Source organism: Strigops habroptila, chromosome 8 (assembly GCF_004027225.2).
Source record: "Strigops habroptila isolate Jane chromosome 8, bStrHab1.2.pri, whole genome shotgun sequence".
NCBI classification, from domain to species: Eukaryota; Metazoa; Chordata; class Aves; order Psittaciformes; family Psittacidae; genus Strigops; species Strigops habroptila.
This window is the reverse complement of record NC_044284.2, coordinates 3,064,606-3,086,628: the sequence shown is the minus strand read 5'-3', so window position 1 is coordinate 3,086,628 and position 22,023 is coordinate 3,064,606. Positions and strand designations below refer to the sequence as shown.

General features: G+C 40.2%; 1 protein-coding gene across 2 annotated transcripts in view; it reads right to left on the bottom strand.

The window, feature by feature from the left end:
* The window catches only part of ABCD3 (ATP binding cassette subfamily D member 3), a 31,420-nt gene extending 10,789 nt beyond the window's left edge, over positions 1–20,631 (bottom strand). Inside the window, exons 1-8 of one of the 2 annotated variants that reach the window (XM_030496322.1) lie at positions 20,446–20,631; positions 8,117–8,153; positions 5,834–5,935; positions 4,151–4,239; positions 3,317–3,386; positions 2,418–2,515; positions 1,641–1,764; positions 627–683 (exon numbers count right to left, since the gene is read on the bottom strand). In XM_030496322.1, coding sequence (XP_030352182.1) covers positions 627–683; positions 1,641–1,764; positions 2,418–2,515; positions 3,317–3,386; positions 4,151–4,239; positions 5,834–5,935; positions 8,117–8,153; positions 20,446–20,567 — 699 coding nt within the window. In that variant the 5' untranslated portion in view covers positions 20,568–20,631. Of the gene's footprint in view, positions 1–626; positions 684–1,640; positions 1,765–2,417; positions 2,516–3,316; positions 3,387–4,150; positions 4,240–4,664; positions 4,775–5,833; positions 5,936–8,116; positions 8,367–20,445 lie in introns of those variants that run through there. The other variant, XM_030496323.1, reaches the window with a different exon arrangement.
* Between the last annotated feature and the right edge of the window lie 1,392 nt (positions 20,632–22,023).

Sequence of the window (22,023 nt, the reverse complement as noted above, 5' to 3'; positions counted from 1 at the left end):
AAACTGCCTGTAATAACTAAATACTACAGAGAGCAACGCTAAGACAGAGACTAGAAAAACTACCTAGGTTCAGCTAAGCCTTACTGCAGCCTATTCCAACAAAATCATGTGTCCCAAAGGCACTTCTTGTCAAACCCTGAACATCTCTGATAATGCATAGTTTTACTAAGCTGAAGAATTATGAAATTATTCAGTTTATGGTGGAGGTAATATAATGGTCATACAGCTGAATGCAAGGAATGACTCCTTTATAGGGGCTGCAAAGAAACAGAAAACTTATTTTGTCCCTTAAATGGAAGCCATGCAAGACATAAGCAGCCAGAAGGGTACTCTACTAAATAGGATTCCCAAGTAACTGCCAGAAGAAAACAATGAATTTTCTTGTTTTCTCAAATTGTTGATTGAATTCCTGCAAATGCTGTTTTTATTTTGCTTGCCTCAAGATAAGAGAGCACTAAAGCATATAAAACATGAAGCATAAAAGCATAGTTTCAGTATATCCCTTCAAATAATGGCTGAATCTACAATTAACGTGTAGAGTTTTCCTCAGACTTTAAACAGATACAAGGGCTATAACTGAAGAAAAGAACATTTTCTTATAATGCTAAAAACCCCACTCAATTTACCTGAGCTCCTATTGCACTTGTTAGCTTGAAGATATACAAAACTATATCCAAGAAGGGCTGTAAGAGAAGCACAGGAAAAAAAGGCATTAGAACACCAACATAAAAACCACCAACCACCCCAACAACAGTTATAGCTCTGCATTAAAAGCACAATACTGCTTAACTTATACAAACTAAAGCTATTAAAACAAAAGGAATCTTGGCTCCATGACATTCTCCTGAAAGAATTCACTCAAGAATTGAACATAAATGCATCATATCTTTAGATAAAGTATGTAAAAGAGTACTTCACTATTTGAGGTCTGTAATAACACCCTGCTCATGAAGCAAAGTTGGACTAGACCCTATGGTTACTTAACTGAAGTAATTGTGAGGAATACTGAGCAGAAGGATAATGTCATATAGTTGCCTATGTACCTAGTACAAGCAACATCCCAATTTGCAAGCATCCTGTTCTATACACTCTCTCTCAAAGCTAGAGCAGCTGAACTATAGGTTTCGCATGCAGAATTTCTGAATGTATCAACTTGAATTTTGCTTTATACTTCTGCTTGAATGAACAACATCACATCAGAAAAACCAAACCTAGTTTAAAAATTTTAACAGTATTTTACTTCATTACCTAAACCCTCTAAAATTTACACTAGAGAGTGAAAAGTTTATTCAACCATACCTCCCTATCTGGAAGATTATTCCTACATAACTAAAAGCTAGCCATTATCTTCTTCTGAAGCCTAACGAGCTGAGAAAGTTTACTCATCATTGTTCAACTGCAAAAGAATGTGCCAAGTTCTTTAAGACAAAATTTAACACAAACTGGAGCAACCCACAGCCATGCTTTGGCAGAGGTCATGGAAACCACAGACACGGTGAAATGATGTAATATCATCAGCAGGTTTTTTAGCACCATACTCCAAGCAATACACATATAAATGCAAGTAATTGTTTTGAGCTCTGACATCACATCCTAAACACCCACAGCTATCCCTCAAAGTTCTAGCTGGATAAACTTACCTTGCTCAGGTTTGAATACAGGTCTACTACACTGTTACAGAACTTTTCCACATCTTGTGTAAGGAGTTGATCTGGATTAGCTATTCTGTTGTCCAGATTTCCCATTTTGTAGTACGTATAAGCTCTGAGATAAAACAAGGCAGAAAAAAATTCATTTCCTGGGATCTGAAATAACTGGAACTCCCTGCTTCACGCAACCAAGATGGAAAGTAGTGCAAACAAACATTAAATGGCTGCATGGAGTCAACGTAACTTGTGTTTCTGCCTGCCCAGATCCACATTAAATCCTGTAGAACTGTTTAGGCTCCAGAATGTCTCAGGTGAAGCTCAGGCTGCTCTACGCACTGCTGCTGTACTTAGAGTTAGAAAACCCTCACAAACTCTGCATCAGCACACCTGACCACCACAATTCAGTGCAGGAGGACATAAGCAGCTACTCAGTTCCATGCATCCAATTCAATCTGCAGGATTATTACCACTATATGAAAGCAACTTAAATACTCTAGAAGCTGACCCAGCAGTGGAAGCAGCAGTGGTTCCCCACCACCACTACCCCAATTGAGACAACTTTGCTGTCTTTCTATCTGTACCACCTACAACCCAGATAAGCCACTCATCCTTAACTGCAAGTTAATTGCAACCAAAAACCTTTCCTGAACAGTATACCTGTTCTATCATGCACCTTGCTACCTTCTTACTATGTACTTAAAATTACCTGGTTTGATTTTAATCAATTTAGTTTTTAAAACCTTTAGACATTAACAAGGTGTTACTTACTTAAGATATTCCTCATAGAGGTATCTGGTAAGTCTTACTCGGAAGCAAAGTTTCAATTCATTTAGACCATACTTCAGGAAGTTATTCACTAAAGAGATCTAAAAATAAGAGACAGTATTTCAATATTTACCTAACAAGATTTATTATATTTAGACCAGTTTGCAGCACAAATAGTGTAAACTCTTTAGAACAGGTGAATTTTCCCCTTGAAGTCGGTAATACTATTAACACTCTGAAGACCAACCCTGTAGCTTGTGCAAGACCACTGATGAGGTTCCTGTCTACATTTTTGAAAACTAAAGTATATCCTGAGCTCTTCTGGTAAGTTCTAGAAAAGAGCCACCATTTGACAACCACTACTTTATCAATTTGATTTTAAATCTATTGTAAAGCAGGTACAATATCTATTAGATAGTAACAAGTACGTCTAATGCAGGTCAGAGATGTTGACAAGCTGAAGAGAAGTTAAAGGGTGAGAAAAAAACATAATAAATCTTGGAAAAAGCTGTAAGAAATATAAAAAATAAAGACTAGAAAGAAAACTTCATCTTCAATGGTGTCAAAAGAATCCCAAACCTACAATGCTGAAACATCATCTAATCCATAAGATATTATGCAGGCCTATAGGTGGCATGTTAAGCTATCAAAGTTACTATCAACAAAAATAACCTAAACCCCAAATATATCTGTCAGAAATATAGTTGCAATCAATAAGGAAACATGCTGATGAAGTCCCCCCCACTGAAGCCAAAAACTTAAATGCATCTTAATACAGACCTGCACATAAAATAGCTAATTTCTATGGGTATTAGGCTATTTATTTGAGATCTTCTCCTCAAATTCTTAATTTGCATTTGAAGTATGTTCTGCTTAAAGGCTGGCACAAGAAAAGCACTTACAGCAGGCATTGCAGCAATGAAGTTGAATAAGTATTTCTTGAAATCTTTTCTGCTGCGCCCAATGATAGCACTGAAAACAACCATCAACTAAGAGTTAGACACAGCAGAAACAACAAAGTATAAACTACAGCATGTCTTAAGTGGATAAATTCTCAGTGGACCACACAGAGAAAACAAAAAAATCATCGTGGAAATCTGTATTATCAGCTGTAGGATTAAATATGACAGACCTGCAAATGGTAAGTGACAGACTAAGCAACTATACCCTCCTGCAGTAACTGCCTGCATTAAAGGCTCAGAAATTCACGGGCACAGAATACCAGTTCCTTTCCTTCTTCGCTTTCATAGATTCTCACCAGAGAAACAAAGCAGTCCTTCAATTCTACAAAGCACTGAAAGTCTCTCCTGAAATGTCATTTTGAATTCACACTTCAAGACAGATTCTGACTTGCTTCAGTCAGCAACAAGAGAAACAAGAATAATCAGAGGTCTAGAAAATACTTTCTAAAACAATAAGACTGAAAACATTGTGTTTATCAATCTAAAGTGCAAACAGCTCAGTAGGAAGAAGTAGCAGTCCTAATATCCAAGTAACATGTCTGAGTCTATGACATAGAACCACTGTGCCACTATCCTGAAGTGCCTTCTTGGCCATTCAGATGAAGATTTAGAGTCTTCAGTGTACAAAATGTGACCAAAAGAACTAAAAATCATTTCATAAGAAAATTTTGGTTAAAAAAAAAAACAACAAGATTTCATCCACAGCAGAAAAAACAGTTGACTAAATGTATTTATTTTTCTTTAGAAAAAGAAAACCAACAAGTTTATAGATACCTTTCAATGACTGTTCCATTTTGAATCATCCAAATATCACAATAGGTGCGGACTACCAGCATCACAGCAATAAGCAGCAAATAACCTGTCTAGTACAGAAAAAATAGAAGTGTAACACTTAAACACGGGATAAAATTCACTACTTTTCCCTACTAAGTAGTCTAACCATTTCTAGCAGAAAAGTATTACCTTGCTGCTCCCAGCTAATGTAATATTTGCTTACTTTGCAGGAAACGCATTGCTATACACTATATTTGATAAAATACTGATTACATTTTTATGGAGAAGGTTTGTCTTTTAAAAAGCTGTATTTGGTTGATACACACATTGGTCACATCCTATAAGTACTGCAGGGATAAAGAAGTTACTGCTATTCTGAGACACCTTTCTCCCATAAGCATAGGATCATACAGGTTGCAAGGGACCCCCGAATGTCACTCTCCTTGAACTCCCCACTCAAACAGGGCCACAGGTAACCAGTTACCACTCAGACCTTGTGCCATTGATCAATACCCTTGAAGCCCACAGTTCAACCAGTTTTCCATCCACCTCATTCTCCACTTGCCCAGCCAATTTAGCTTGGCTATCAGGGCAGTAAGGGGAGACCTTAGTCTCAAAGCCTTGCTGAAATCAAAGTATTCAACATTCTCTGTTCTTCCCTTACGCACATGGCCACACATCTCATCACTGAAAGCAATCAGGTTAGTAAGGCATGATCCATAAATCCAGGCTGGCTCTTTGCAATCACCTTTTTGTCCTTCAGGCGGCCAGAGTTAGCTTCCAGGAGGATTTGATCACAGCACGACCAAGCACACTTTGAAGCTGACCAGTCTGTAGCTTCCAGTACACTTGTTTTTGAAGATGGAAGTGATGTTTGTTTTTTGGGGTGGATTATCAGTAACCTCTTCTGGAGGCCATGACCTTTTGATGGTGATGGAGGCCAGCTCTGTCAGCACTCCCAGAAGCATCAGAGGCATTGCCATCCATGCTTCTACCTTATGCATACTTCCTGTTTGTGGACAAGCTGTCAAAGATCCCTCTTCATCCAGGCTAGCTGGCTGCCATGCTCGCTCTACATTGTGTACATTGGAATTCACTGCTTTTGTGCCTGATGTACGTTGAAGTTCTAATATATTACAGTTCATCACTTAAGTTCTGAGCTCAACTAATACTCCTTTGAAAAAAGCATTCTAGAAAGCATGAGAAAGATGCCAAAGCAAACGATTTCGCCCTGCTAAAATCCAGTCTGCATAGCTTTCCTGAAATGATGCTGACAGATTTTTGGACAAATTCACTTTCTAATAAAGGCTGGCCTAGATATAAGTTAAAAAAGCCAAAATCTGGATGAACAGCATGCTATTTAAAGATAGGAAGCATTTGCACAGAGAAGTGTACTACCTTGCATGGAACCAAGCAAAGCTCAGATGCCCTTTTAAAAGATATGCAGATAGCAGTTACTAGCTCACAGTAAATGGCTTATCTTGTAATGGAAAACAGAATGCAACTTAGTAGTGATCTAACAACTGGACAGGTAGATTTTTATATTAATATGTTGCTATTTTAAAGCAGTTAGTAGCATTTAGTCTTATTCAAGTAATGTATATGCTTTTGTTTAAATTCTGATTAATTATGAAATAAAATGTGACTCCAAAAATTGTATTTGTTACTGCAGGCAATGCTTACCTCTTTACAAAAAGTTCGAGGGACCATTATTTTCAGGATTCGACATATTCTTGCAATAAACACTCTGTCCACCACTGCTCGCTCCTTCTTTCCCTCTTTCTGCTGCACACCAAACAAGCAAAACAAGAAAAGTGAGATTCTTCTGTAAGGTATTATTTAAATGTGATTGTGATATTTTCCTTACCCAAGTTATTTACAGCTACATTCCTTCTGTAGCATTTCCCGCCAATTTAAGACTTGCTTACACAAGTTGAATAAAATATCAGAATCAGGGGCATATGCCCTCACAGCTAGGAAAATCCTAAGTGAGTGAGTTAGGCTATCAATACAAATTGCAATAAGTTGCTGCCATGATACAAAAGAATCTATTTCAAATCTACACTCAAAGGGATAAACAAACAATACAGACCACATTAAAACATCCAATTACAACTTATAATGCCATCTACAATCTCTAGAAGACACCATCAGCCAGTATTTTTAAAGATGCCTTCCATCATTTGTCTAGACCATCAGTGGTTTAAACCCCTTGACTGTACATCCCAAACTTGCTGCAAGTGAAACCAGAATCCGGTATTCCTTTACTTCTAAAAACCAGTGCAGCACACTCCTAGTGATCTAAATCTATAGACTTAAAAACCTTTGTATAGCCAAACAGCTTTTATTTAGGTCAGTTGCATTTGTTTACTCTATATACCCTTATCTTCTACTCTGACTAACCTCAACACTTTTTTAACAAGTCCAGGTATCCTTTCTTTCTTTTGTTTTTAGTCTTTTCTTTCGCAGTTGGGACATAAGGATTCAGTCCTGAAAACAGACTAAAAGGGCACACGTGGTGCTTAAAACAAGTCCTGCCTAATTGACCTAATCCTGGTATCTTTGCTGACCAAGACTCATGTGAAGTATAAATTATCCACGCCTATAGCAATTCTACAACATTCTCAGACAGGAAACCTGAAAGGAAAAAACTAGGGAGACAGGATAGTGCAGACAAAGAAAGTAGCCTGTGATTCAGCATTAATCAACTCGGACAATCCTGTCAAGCACTCTATTTTTACTCCCAAGGATGATTAAACGAAAGAAACGTGCACAAAGAGCCCAGCTTAATCTCTTCCCTTACTGTTTACGTATGCAATGTAATGGGCAACAAGTGGAAAGCTCTGAGCTCTAGCAAACATGGATTTACTCTGAACACTGTGAATAAGCCTACAGCTATTTTTCATGGGATGAAGTTAACCCTAGTCCTGCCCTTTTCAAAAAATGATGTGAATGCAAAGTGTGGATAAAAATTCCAGCCAGATAGGATATTATATGGTAGATAAAGTTAGTTTAATTTAAAAATATTTACCCAAAAAATCAAGCAATCCCACCAACTAAAGATCACCTTCCAGGCCTAATGAAGCATGACCCTACACGTTACTGCTTTTCTGTAATAGAACTGAAAAACACAATGGCTTTCCCAAACGTTTTTTCCTTAGGCTGTTAATTCCTCATTCATAATAATTATATCCAGGATGGGCAGGAATAAGGGAAACCTAGGTAAAATTTCTACAAATAGGTATAGCTATGCAAAATACAAGTGTTTATGGCATATAGTGCAGTCAAAGTGCGGCTAAAAGTGAACATGATGCTTGCATACACCTTTATATTTATCCAGTGCAAGCCTTAAGTTTTCAGCTAAGATGGAAGTATGTGGAATAGTTATTTATTCATGCCATCATATGACCAAATATCTTAAATCATGGGCTCTGCCCTTTGGGCTAACTGTTGCATTTTATTTGAACACGGAACAAAAAGCCTGACTTAAAGGGCTATAATATAACCTTTCCAAAGAAATGAATTAAGTGTCACACAAAAGACCAGGGAAATGCCAAACCTGCTACCAGAAGTTTGTAGTACTTTTCAGAAATTGTCACACTCTACATCTTGTTCCATACTTTCTTTTAAATAAAAAGCAAATACAAGTCACACCAAACCTACAGTCAGTTCTTTGTTGCCATGAATACAGCCAAACTTACACTAGTCCTTAAACATTCATAAGGCACAAAGATGAAAAAGCACATGGTACACATCAAGCACATATCATTATGCAATCAAACTTCAACTACATGTGGTTAACCTGATTATTCCATTTGTTTAACCAATGCAAGAAGTCTTAAAGTATCATTCAAACCACATCTGCATCACAGCCATCATTCTGTCCAAAATAAAACTACAATTATGTGACCTTAAAAAAAAAAAATCAGTATTATTAAAAATGTATTACATGAAGAAATAGTTTACCTCATTATTCTGCAATGCTTGTTTTCCACTTCTTTTACTGTAGAGGAAAAAATATTTTACTTGTTATTAACACACTTCTCTGTGTTGATCTCTACACAGAAAAGAGAAAAAGGAAAGTTTGGGATTTTATCCCTATTAATCTCTTTCAAAGGAGTCCAACATCTTCACAGCAGGGCTACCTTTTATGTGAAACTCACGTGTTGGTTTTATACAATTTCAATGAAACCTGACTTTGAGTATTCAGTTTCATGTAGGGAAAATAAATCTCGTTCTTTCATCTCCAAGTTTTGTTTTACCTTGGTTTCTGTATCATGAACTCGTGGTTTTCTGTTTCTCACATACGCTCTGCAAGCATGGCCACATGGTTCCACCGACCACAAATGAAAACTACGTGAATGCAGATTCAGTAACCCAAGCAACCCAACTTTGATGTTTTGCACTATCTGCTTAAGCCAGACAGATCTGTTTTGCATTATATTTGACTTTCAAATAACATTTTACTACATATAAAGATTATATGTAGTAAAATTTGCTGCAGGGGAAAATAAAGTCAGAGCCTACGAAACCAAGTTCATGCAAGGGTATGCACTGGAAGGGGAGCTAGTTTTTATTCCGTCCTTTTTCCTTCCCCTGCATTTTACAGAACAGGTAGAGGAAAAGTATTTATCAACTAGTGCTAAGCAAACATTTCAAAGTGCAATGCTATTCTTTTGTCCTCTCCTTTTAAGAAAGGCAAGCTGACATATAAGGTACTTCCAGTTTGTCTGTTTTCCTTTCTGACCAAGCATCAGACAAGCACATGAAGCTGTAGGGAGAGCTCATGCATTTATGTAGTTTAAAAGTGACAGCTAACCACATTAAACTGTAACCTGCCATTTCTCAACCATCATACTATAACACTGAGAGCAGGCTGCCTTAAGCCTACAACGTCCATATGCTTTCAAGACAGCACCTAGGAAATTACAGGGCAGCAAAAACTATGTAAGGCACTGCTCCTTCCGCCTTCAACATCAAAACAGCAACAGACTGCCACCCAACCAGCTATCCTGCAACTTTATCAACAGCATCGTTTCACACATGTACCTTAAACCTCAGCGAAGAAAACATCCAGGATGAAACCATGCCTATTTTGATTTATGATGATTAGAAAGATCTGTGACTGTCACTGACCAGTGAAGAGAAATAACTTATTATGGAAGGAATAGGCAAGGTAGGAGAAGAACATGAGAAAAGGGAAGGAGGAGACCATGAAAGTGAGAAGGGAGAGATGCCAGTTTAACAAGAAGTTAATTACAGGTAATGGTGAGATGGAAGCCTGAGAGAAGATAAAAATCTTGTAAGACTACTTGCGCAAAGACAAAACAAAGAACATGAAGAGGACAGCAGAGGGCAGACTGGGGAGAAATGACTTAATAAAAGCTCAGAAGAGATACAACACTTAATCAGGCCATGATGGAAGCATGTCTCCAGAAATGGAAACAGTGTGCAAAGTCTACGGAACAATGTAGTTAGAGACTACATCCTGGCCAGGCAGGAGCAATGTATTGCTGGTACAAGAAACTTCTCAATACACATCTTGTAATTTTTCAAAGTACAAAAACCTGGCATATTTTGGAAGTGTCTTTGAGTACGGATCAGTCCAATGACATCTGTTTTGGGACTAGGAGAAAAGGAGTCTTCTTCGCTGTGAATAAGTTGTTATCAAGCTATGGCGATCTGACTTACTGTAATGCACAATCAGATGCTGCTCTTCCAGATATACTGTGATAATTCCAGGCTTTGCCTGCCAATGTCTGAAGTCACAACACTTGTAATACACAATTACTTCAGCTTTGAAAGGACCAGAAGTGAGTACATTCAAATAGTAATATATCAAGAAGATGAGGCCCAGAATTACTCTGGCAGCTGAATACCCTTGATGTATTTATCAATCATTTTTTCCTACAGTAGCCTATTGGGAGAAATTCAGCAGCTGGAACTACTGAGCTGAAACTGATTATCCATTAAAGTGAAAGGACTGTTCAGAAATAGTGAGATTATACTTAATTGTGAAGTCCCATTTAATTAGAATTTATATTTATAAAGGTTAAAACTATTTGAAAAATCAAAACCTAATGAAAAAGAGCTTTAAGTGTTTTGTTCTCTTTTTTCTAATAAATCAATCAATTAATCAATCATGCAAGCTCCAAACAAGACTAGTAGTTCAACAAGAAAGGAAACGATGTTATATACAAAGTCCGGATTATCTAGAAGCAGTGAAATCAAGGTGGCTACATAGCTCCAAAAACATTGCTCTTGCTATTAAATAAATCCATTTTCCTTTTAACAAGTAAAACCATTCTACTTGCAACAAAAGACTGCACCATAGTTCTGCCTGGAGTATAACTTCCATAGAACTTTTCCTTCTCAAGAGCCTCATTTTTTTCAGTCCAATACCTACTGGCACTACTCCAGACTCCATTACACTCTCATAGATTTATGTTTGTGAGAATTGTGGTAGCATTCTCATTGAATTTAAAGCCTAAATAACACCCTCAATTAGTCAGCAAGAATACAAGAAGACTATCTGGTTACAGAGAACTCTCACTTTGGAATAGATTCAAGCTCCCTGTTACGGACCTCTCATTTGCTTAATGCTGGAGCATCACAGCCCTTATTGTGAAGGAAGGCAATTGCTACATGCTGTCCAAATTCTCTACTGCAAGTAATTCCTCTGGTGTAGGGGCCCTCGTCAAGCAGCACAACATAAGGACTGCTTGGAACAAAAACATAAAGCTGCCTTTTTCTGCATTGTTAACTTTAGAGATTACCCTATCCACCAATATCACTTTCCAGTTTGGGTTGAACTGTGCTTTTTATTATCACAGGAGTGCCCTGAAGCTCAAGTGCTACTGATGCTTGACCTGGTGCTGTGGTAGGGCAACAGGTACGATGCAGCTCAGGTTAGTACAATTCATCACATGCTTATTCTATCAAGATTACTAATTCAGGCAGCTATGAAATTGCAGGAGAGCTCTTCTTTTGATCTTTACTGTAGCTCCTCTCACTTCATCACAAGTTACTCATGATGAAACCATTCCCAGAGTGTATGTATTGAGGCTGAAACTGGGCTGGCTGGGGCAATGAAAGATCCCAAAGTAAAAACAACTTCCAGACAGTTTGAATGGGAGTAGCAGCGATACAGAACATGCTCCATATGGAACCCATTTATATTCCTCTCTACCTCGAAGTCAGAACTGTGCAGCGACTGTTCACCATTCATTTCCCCCCTTCTATACTGGAAAGTCCTGAGATTTTTCTCTTGCCCTTCCCTGCATTTGGATTGCTTTTTTACTTCCAGCCATCAGTTCCCCTGGGGCATTAGATTTTAGCAAAAAGAATTCAATAATTACAGTTACTAAGAGAATATATGACCTTACTTTAGGTGATCAAAACAAGGTACGGTGACAGAACAAGACTACAAGAACAAGCATGAGAAGAAAAAAAGTATGGCATACACCATGAAGCCATCTCATCCAGGAAAATAATTCATTACGTTTTTGAACTTATGAATGCCCAACTGCAGTTTAAAAATTATGTGATTTTAAACTGAACCACTGTCCTGGTTTCAGATGGGATAGAGTTAATTCTCCTCCTAGTACCTGGTGCAGTGCTGTGGTTTGGCTTTAGTCTGAAAACAATGTTGATAACACGTCGATGTTTTAGTTGTTGCTAAGTGATGCTTATCCCGATCAAGGACTTTTCCGTCTCATGCTCTGCCCGTGAGGAGGGGCACAGGAAGTCGGGAGGAAGCAGAGCCAGGACTCCTGACCCAAACTGGCCAAAGGGGTATTCCATAGCACAGGACATCATGCCCAGTATAGAAACTGGGGGGAGTGACCCAGAAGGGGCCAATTGCTGCTCGGCTCAGGCTGGGTATCGGTCAGCAGGTGCTGAGAAATTGTGTTGCGCATCATCTGTTTATTCCTTCCTCTATTTCCTATTATTATATTTTACTTTTATTTGAATAAAAAAACCTGTTTAAAACTGTTCTTATCTATACCATGGGTTTTTACTTCCCTGCCCCTCAATTTAAACTACAATAACCAGGACAGTTTACATTTGGAAAGAATGTTTTTTAACACTTTTGGAAAGTGTTTGACATTTGGAAAGCATGAGCCAAGCACAAATTAATACAGTAACAGTTGCTCAGAACTACACAAAAACTTTTATATTGAGCTGCTCTATTTATCTGAAATAATAAAACCCATAGAAATATAAAAGCCAGCTTTCTTCCAAGCTCTTACTGTACCAGTAGAATCTCAAGTTGTGTAGCAGAATCATTTAACTTACTACAACTCATCTCCAAAGTCTGCTTGCTTTTCAGTTTTCCATGTGGAAGATGCTTGACTGAAACTACGTTTACTGGCAGGGAGTTAAGAAAAAAGACCTGCCAAGACAGTAATGAAATAACAGACTTGACCATGTAGCTGATGGGCAGACTAACTTTTGAGCTTCCTTCATGCCCTCACAGCCAAGGAAGGGTGCTGATGGTGAGGTTTTTGAAAAGGGTTACTGAGACAATATCTAGATAAGAAAAATAATGTTACTGAAATATTTCTAACACTGAGCCAATCTATTGGTTTAGATAGGAATAGTTTTGGGTAAGGATAGGAACACAGAATATTCCAAGATGAAACAACACTTCAAAGTGTTTCTGCATAGTTTCTTTACAATTTTCTATGGAAGCATTAAAAGTCTTAATCATATACACCCCTCTGCCTCTATTCATCAGGTACTACTTCTACACTAGTTAAGTCTCTCTCTAAACTCCCATAGCCTCAGGTTTAAGTTTTAAAGCAATCAGTAAGTCAAATTCTACTTTCAAAGACAGAACTTCATCCATAGGTCACCACGGTTGATGCGGCACCCCCTCTGCAGCAATGCAGATCACAAACCCAAGAAGAGATCATGTAGAATGAGACACAAAGTACTTTCGATTCAGATGATCTGTCTACGAAATAAGCTTCCAGAATACCTAGACCAAGTAATTCTATAAAAGTCTTCCTCTGTACTGAGGATGGGGAGAGAAGGAGCTTCTATAAAGACTTAGTCCTATAAATACAATACTAATAATAATTTAAGAACCTGCAACTTTCATCTGCTTCACGTGACCATCTATGGTAAATAAAACAAAGATCAGAGTGAGTTTAATCTACATCAAATTTCATGGTGTTTCTTCTGATTGCTACCTTCATGCTAAACAAATCAAAGCATTCTTTCAAATTTATTCTCTATGCTCATGGTGTTTAAAGTCAGACTCAAATCAAACTAACGGTCCAGTGACTACAACAGGCGTACATGAAAAGCCACTTTTAACCACAACAATGTCTTAGACATTCCTTATCAAGGTTATCATTTATGATAGGGAGTCCTAAGATCAGTTTTGGACCACCAATACAAACAAAAAGGGCAGAGGGCTATGCTGATAGTCAGGAGGTGGAGCATTAGCCCAGTAAGGGGAAGTTGAAGGAAGAAGGTTTGATCATCCTGGAGAAAAAGCAGCATTGGGAGAACCTAATAGCAGTTTTCCATTACCTAAGAGGCCACTGAGACAGCACTGGACTCTTTACATGGGCACACAGCAGAAGAGACAACAGACATGAACTGAATTGGAGAGGTTCTAACTGGATCTCAGTGTTAAAAAACCCAAGACAAAAATTTATGACAATCTCATGCAATTTCAGTCTCCAAATAAGTGTTGGTCATAGCATTCAGCCTTTGGGTTTAACTCTATTTCTGTACCAGTGAAGCTATTCTCTCTAAAGAAACATGCAACAGTGGTGGTTACTCATTCTCAACCCTGCTGAAGAAGAAAGTGATTTGAGAAACTGGGAAAAGCCTTCAAGAGGCCATTGAGCCTAGTTACTAAAGGTCTCAGGAATACTAGTGCTGTGGTATTTACTAGCAAACAGGAAAAAGGTAAAAGGACTGCTGCCTTTGGTAATACCTGCATCCTTCCAGAACAAAGTTCAGCCGAAGCAATCTACACCCAGCTAAGCATAACAGAATTGCAGAGGAAGAGAGAGATAAGCAAGACTTCCAGTTCAATGACAGGTGAAGAGAAAACAAGGGGTTGAAAAATGTTATGTTGTGCTTGACTGCAAAAACAGCTCCGTATTTCATGGAAGGTCATGCTACCTTCCTTCTGTAGAGGAGGATGACTAGCTTCTGCTCATCACAGTGCAAAAGAAAAATATCTGGCTTAGAGTTAAGTGGAGCTTTTCAAAGAGTTGTTACCTCTCAGCAACCTTTGTATTTGTATTTTGCACACCTTACACTCTAGAATGGTACTGGGCAATTTTCATAGCTTCAAAAAAAACCCCAACACCACACAACCAAAAAAACCACTAAACAGGTACAATTTTATAGTAGCCCACAATTATTTGTGCAGTTTTCAGGTTAGTGTTGCAGTCAAGATACTACTGGGACACTGTAAAGACAGAATACAATTCAAATTACTGAATGCAACAGTAATTCAAAGACTGAATGCAACAGCATACCTTGGTTACCATGTGAAGAAATAACAGCTACAAGAAAAGTACAGAGTCACTCACAGCACACTCACTGGTAGACACAGTTTCATACTGCATACACCACACAGAGGAACAGAGAGCAACTGTACAGTTATTTCAGGTCATGGGCAGCAACCTTACTCAGAAGCCTGGGCACAGTCCAAAAGCATGCCCATTTACACAGTGCACTCTGAGCACACACAGAAACCAGGAGCACTATCTTCTTGGCTCTAAGTTGGTGGCTAGTTGCAGCATGAGCAAAAATAATGTGAGGGGAATGCACTCAGGCAACCAAGAAGTGGACTCTGAGAAGGTCACAGACAGCTATGTCACTGCAAGCAAGGGCCCTGAACTGCTCTGAAAGTTTCTAAACATTTGAGAAGGCAGCAAGAAAGCAGAACTGTAGAGGAAATCTTAACCTTCAGTAGAAGTCTGCATCTCAATAAAGTAACATGTAAAGAAAAACCTTAGAGCTGTTAGTTTTTCCACACACTTGTGCTTTGGCTCTAGTTCTCCCTCATGGGTAACAGTGGAAGATTTCTAGCTAGTTCCTTGCAAAGTGAAAAATAAAAGTTTCACAGTTACACACACACTAGATCTTGGTTTAGACAGCAATAATTTTATGTAATAAAAAGAGAAACCACTAATTAACTATCCAGGCCCAAAACAAAGGCAGTCTGAATGCTAGGAGCAGGGCTGAGTCATCTGGTATCTCCCGTTTCCATACCCTCAAGCTGGAGACAGGTTTTCTGAGCCCCAGGCAGGTTTTTGTACAACATTAGATTTTAGATGCATTTAGAAGCAATCCCATGTGTATGTTTTGTCTTTTTTGTTTTGTTTTCAAATGCACATACAGAAAGTAACAGGCTGAAGAGTCACATTCACATTCTGGATTAACCTACTTTAATGTAGTTGGCACAGAGTTTTTTGGTTGGTTGGTTGGTTTTGATTTGGGTTTTTTGATACCTGCCTGCTTTTCACAAAGCAGCACAGGTTCCATTTAAGGCTTTTACATACATGGAAGCAGTCTATTAATCTATTGCAGCATCATTTCACCCTTCTTGTCATGGGAGACTCATCTAGAATAGGTCCCTTTATGCAAAGTACACTAGTAAGGCTCACCCAAACATCTTCAGAACCTAAAGAAATGAGGCAAACAAAAGATAACGTCATAAATGTACAAAACCAGAATAAAAATGCACTACTTGCTTCAAGTTATAACAGCTACTTGCTATGTTTAAACTTCTGCGTTACATTTGAAAGCTCCTCCCAATGTTTGAGCATGTGTCCATCACTGCTGATTGTCCTTGCATCAATCACTGTCAAACTAGGTTCATAGGCAGTCCAGCTGATGACATAAGCAGAACATCTACTTCCACCCTGTCAGAAGACAGAGGATGAGAAGCCCAGTGACAGGCAAGAGCATAGGTCATGTGTCACCTAAGATGAACTGGGCAAAACCCTATTTGATGTACACTGTGTCAACAACTCTGTGTACATCCACACAAATGAGCCTTTCCCCTCGCTTTAGGTGTGTCTAACCCCTAAAGCCCCAAGCACACATTGTTCTTCCCCTATGCATTATTCTTCTCCACAGGAGGGATGCCAAACACTTGGGGTTCAGAAGCTCAATTTATATAAAATTCAATGTCCATACCCTAGCATACTCTTAGATTCTAATGGACAGGACCAGGTGATAGGAAAGGCCAGAGTGTCCTCAGGCAGCTTCTAAAATCTTTTAATCTGTTACAAATTCCTTCCTCTTAACTCCATTCTGTTTCTTTCTTTTCCCTAATCTTGCAGTTCCAAACTCTCTGGCCTAATTACCTCCTATTACTCCTTCTTCCAGCATAAAGCTGTATGAGTTAAATACCTTCTTTTTGAGAGTAATCCAAGTTCATTCTCCGCTTGTGTAAGTACTTTATTTTAAGCTACAGGGATATTCATGAACAATTCTCATTAGAGGGATAACAGACAATATCCAGCTCCTTTATGTAGCACCCCTTAAGGTTTTTTATTTCCGAAGCAATCAACTCTTGAGCAAATATTCTGCTGCTTCTTGTTTGAGGCCGGATGAGGGAAAAAAACATAAACAGAATGGACTGATTGTTTTTTCCTGTATCATATACCCAGGATAATGTAGTTTCTCAAACAAAACAACTTCTTACAATTCTAAAAACCCCAAATACTACAACTGAAGTCATAATTGCATTTACATGTAACAACTTCCCCCCTCCCAAGAAGAAATGAAGTTTTTCCAAGGAAACAGACTTACGGAGGGAAGCAACCTGAATAGAGAAACAGTTTTATTTTGCTTTCTGTGCTTTACTCCAAGGAAGTAACATGGAACGCTACCAAGTTACTATAAGCAAACAATGCTATGTCATTCTATTGGAGGGTTTTAGAAAACTGTGGTTAAAATATACTGTAAACTGCAAGTGATATCACCTCTCAGTACTGCAAAACTGAGGAGCAGTGTAATAGCTCTTACGGAAGAACATCTGTGACTAACCCAGCTAGCACTAATTGAGTGATCTTTGACCTACTAAGGCAGGTTAGCATAAAATATACAGCTTAATTATTCATACATTACTACTTGATAGGAGTTGTACTGGACCTTGTCTCTATTGTCTAACAGCAGGAAAGTAGGTGAAAGTTCATCTCACACTAGCATGACATGACATTTTCAGGCATTATATACCAAGCTTAACAAAGAAATTCACATATACAAAAATAAACCACCACTAATCCTCACAGTCTTTACTCAGTCAAGCTCAAGCATCACATACATTGCCTCTTCCAGACTATCTAGATCACCAAGCGCAATTCTTCTCCATAGGAATAAGGAAACAGATTTAGGATGGTTGTACCCTCCTAACTTCTCCCTCTTCCCAAAGAGACAGGGAGAAATTCAACACAGAAATTAGAGGGTACACTAGGCCCTGGAGATTTTTATCCTTGCTGCACCAAGGTTTACCACTTGTTATTATATGTCAGCATCATATATCACCACAACGATGCAGAATCCTTTCCAAAAGTATGCTATAATTTACATTAGCAACAATGCCTTAAGAAATGAATGATACACAAATTAATGAGACTAAAGGAGGACGAGGCAGTGGTAATAACTGGATGGTTTTGTCGAGGCTGGTGACGTAGGCAATGCAGCTTTCCTACTGCCTAAACCTGACGGGTAGCACTCTGTGAGGCTCTGGGCCAGGCTTGCCTCACAAGGAAACATGGAGAAAAGAATGAAGACCAGTGGGCAAAAACCATCCTCAAAAATAGCATTCTAGTAGCAGCACAACTATTACTGAAACAACTGAATGCTGGATGTTAGACTTTGGAATCCATGACCACAATACAGTACCAGTAGTAAATAAGAGCTGTGCAGGGACTAAAAGCATAAAGCAGCACATACGCACAAGTGGAACAATGAAGTTTGCAAGCATGGTACTTATTTTAGCAACTGCATTTCTCATAGATTTGAGAATGCAAAATGGCTTTAGAGAGGAAGATTACAGAAGTAAAGCACAAGTTATTGGAAAGACTGCAGTACAGATAAAGGAAAAGGGACGGATCACATCAGGCTCTCACAACTCCATTCAACTCCTAAATGAGCTAGAACGTAATTCATAAATCATTTCCACTTTCCAATTCTCACTAATCTTGTAATAGCATCTGGCCTACTTAATACATATGAATGTCTCAGATTTTTAGCACTGTACCTAGTAGAATCAAAGATTCATATGGGAAGCACATATTCCAAACATAGTCTTCAGTATCAAGGCCAACGCTCCCTTTCAGTATATTGACTCTCAAGCTGTTGCCACTGTCAAGTCATGCAGATCAGCACCAGAAGATCTGCAAGCAAAACAGTTTATGGGGACAACCAAGGATCCACATAATATTTATTTCAGGGATAGATGGATTACTCTGGACAAGTTCTAGCCTGCTCCTGTCAACTGAATGCTACTGGTAGTGGGAATATAAACTAAATGCACTTCGAAACTACACTGTGCTTGCACCTGCGTTTGAAGATGTGCTCTGATCTGAATGTAACCTAGCTCCAAGATCACTCCTCAATAAAAGCAGAGCAAGGTAAGCATGGACAATTCAGAGAGTCACTTTAAAAGAATACTCTTAATCTGAATTAAAATGTAGATGCTCCTAGGCAGAACATCTGCATGGCTTAGTCCTTCTTGAAAACATCACAGTAACACTTTAAGCATGAAAATCTTGCACTACAGTCTCAGTAACTCGCCCAGCTCACCATTTTATGCCCTTCTATATAGCTTTTCCCCTTTTTTACAACAGTATTTTACTAAGTTAAGCCAAGATACCTGAAAAATATGATCCCTCCCTACAAGTCTGATAGAATAACTCTCAGCAATGGTTTGGTATCTTGTGTTCTTGACTTTCATACAAACAATGCAAGGTAGCAAATGCATAAATTGCCAGCAGCGCATTAATTGCTGACATGTTATATGGCAAGGTTACCTAACTTTCACAAAGCTCTTAAAGACTATCATGTGTATGAAAGGAATTAGTTAAAATAAAACTAGATTGTTGCTTAATCGGCAGGTATGTTATTACTTAACTCTGTTGAGTAAGTCCATTTCACCTTCAAGATCTAGCACCAGGGTAAGTTTGTAGCGACTACATGATAACTAACTGTGCTACTGTAACATAGCAGGTCTTTAACACATGGTCAATAATCTGCAGCCTAAAGTATGCTAAAATCACAGAAGTATTGAGTCTGAGGTACATTCTTCATCTTACATACCTTATAGTACCCAAGTGCTTCACAGGAGATTAACAAATACACAGCCTAGCACACGTACACCTGGAAGCCATCCTTGTAAGCAACATAACCAGATAATACCTCTTTGAAATCGTTACCCATGTACCTTAATGCCACACGGCAGCACTACAACAACAGCTCGAGTCCATTATTTGCCTGTGCGGATAAGGCATCCTAGGACATCCCTATTACTCAAGCATCTAATGCTTCCTTTTTGATCCAAGACCTCAGAAGAAGCTGCAGAAGCCTTGAAGATACTTGAATCCTGTGTTCAGTTCTGGGCCCCTCACTACAAGAGAGACATTGAGGTGCTGGAGCGGGGCCAGAGAAGGGCACTGGAGCTGGTGCAGGGCCTGGAGCACAAGTGTGATGAGGAACGGCTGAGGGACCTGGGGGGGTTCAGTCTGGAGAAGAGAAGGCTCAGGGGGGACCTTATCGCTCTCTACAACTGCCTGACAGGAGGATGGAGCCAGGAGGGGGCTGGTCTCCGCTCCCAAGGAACAAGGGATGGGACAAGAGGAAACGGCCTCAAGCTGCACCAGGGCAGGTTTAGATGGAGATGAGGAACAATTCCTTCCCCAAAGGGTGCTCAGGCATTGGAACAGGCTGCCCAGGGCAGTGCTGGAGTCACCGTCCCTGCAAGTGTTCACACACCGTGTAGACGAGGCCTCAGTGCCATGGGTTAGTGGTGGCCTTGGCAGTGCTGGGAATGGTTGGATTGGATGATCTTAAAGCTATTTTCCAACCTGGTTGATCCTATGATTCCATTACTGCGCCTCAGGGAAGGCGGGAAGGGGAAGCAGCCGCCTGACCCCTCTCCTCAGCCGCCAGGGGAGGAGGGTGCCGGGAGGACGGTGCCCGCAGCAGCAGCGCCCGGGGGTGCCCCCTCCTCCAGGCCACAGCCCTCCCCGTCCCCAGCCCGGCAGCGCCGGCCCCGCCGCCCCTCCCGGCCCGCGGCCCCCAAGCCTCACCCGTGCTGCGCCGCCGCCCGCCGCTTGCCGAGCAGCCCGAGCAGCGCGCAGGCGGCGGCGGCGGCGGCGGCCCCGACGATGGCGGAGTGGCGCGCGGTCAGGTACTTGCTGTAGGCGGCCATGGCGCGAGTGCAGCCGCCGAGCAGAGCCGAGCGGAGCCGAGCCCTGCCGAGCGGGCGCAGAGAATGCCGGGAGCGGAGCGGGGCGGAGCCCGCCCGGCCGCTCCCCCGCTGAGGGGACGGAGCGAGGCGAGCGGCGCCTGAGGAGCGGTGGCGAGGGCGGGTTGTGCAACGGGGGCAGCGGTAATTAACGCTCCTTCCCCATGTCCCATGCCAGCGGGCGCGTCCCCTCGCCGGGGAGCGGTGAAAGGGAAGGGGCCGGGCCCGCCGCCGGCTGTCCTTGCCGGACCCCTCAGGCTGTGCCTTCGTTACCTCAGGCACCCCCGGCTTGGCGCCTCCTCCTCCGGTCACTCGCTTTCCCGGGGCGTACAGTGTGATTCCCCAGTGTGACTTTTGAATGTCGTATAAAAGTGGAGACAACACGAAATAAACTTGTAGGAGAGGCTTTGATGTAAGTTTTGTCGTGCTATCTGTTTGGGATTTGTTTTGTTTTTAGGGCCATGAAAGGAGTTGCTGAGAGTGACTTTCAGGCTGAGGGTGGAATGAGTTGTCACCTGTCTAAGACGAGGAAAACAATTCCTATCAGGAGCAGATCCACACCAGGTACAGCAGGAGATACCAGCCTGCCTCCTCCTATAAAACCAGTTACACTCGCACAGCAGAGTTAATAACAGCTTGCCCAGCCAAGCTATACCAGCAAAAACACCCATGCCAGCATAACTATTTACACTGGCTCTTCCCCTGTGGTCATATCCCTCAGAAAGACATCTGATAATGTGTAAGAAGTGGCTGTACTTTCTACAGGAACTGGTCAGTTAAATACATAAAGCCTGTATTGGTGCAGTGGTTAACACTGAAATGACAAAACGATTTCTCTGGTCAAACTTAAATGCAGATCAAAATTCGATTTAAATCAATGTATCTATTTCTTTTAGTCTAAAAAAGGTTTTCGTGCAAGCTTTTAAAAAGATTTGAATAGCTTTCAGTGTTGTGCTTTTGTTACTGTGATATGAGAGTGTGTGCATAGTTCAGTCTCTTTATCAGCTATTCCTATTTCTTTGAAATATGTCTTCCTGGAGCAGCAAAGCTACTGTAGTTTGATGAGAAGTAACCTCTCTTCATTGTGAATCTCTACATGTACTTTCCTTTCTTACTCCCTCTCCCCATCCTTGGTATCATCAGGCATTTGGGTGGAAGTTTATGTTGTGATGTAAAAGACAGAGTCTCAAAACATCAAAGAGTTCACATTTTCTGGAGCACTAGAGTCAATGCTGCTGTAACTACTTCTTTGGCACTTGTTCTGTGACTTTGGAGAAATCAGTAACCTCCCTACTTTAAAATATCTGCTGCACATTGGTGGGTTTTGGGGGAAAAAAATCATAAACTATTTAAAGTGTTTCTGATCTTCATGAAAATAGAGACCAGAATCACACAGCATTAATAAATTCATCTTGGTTTA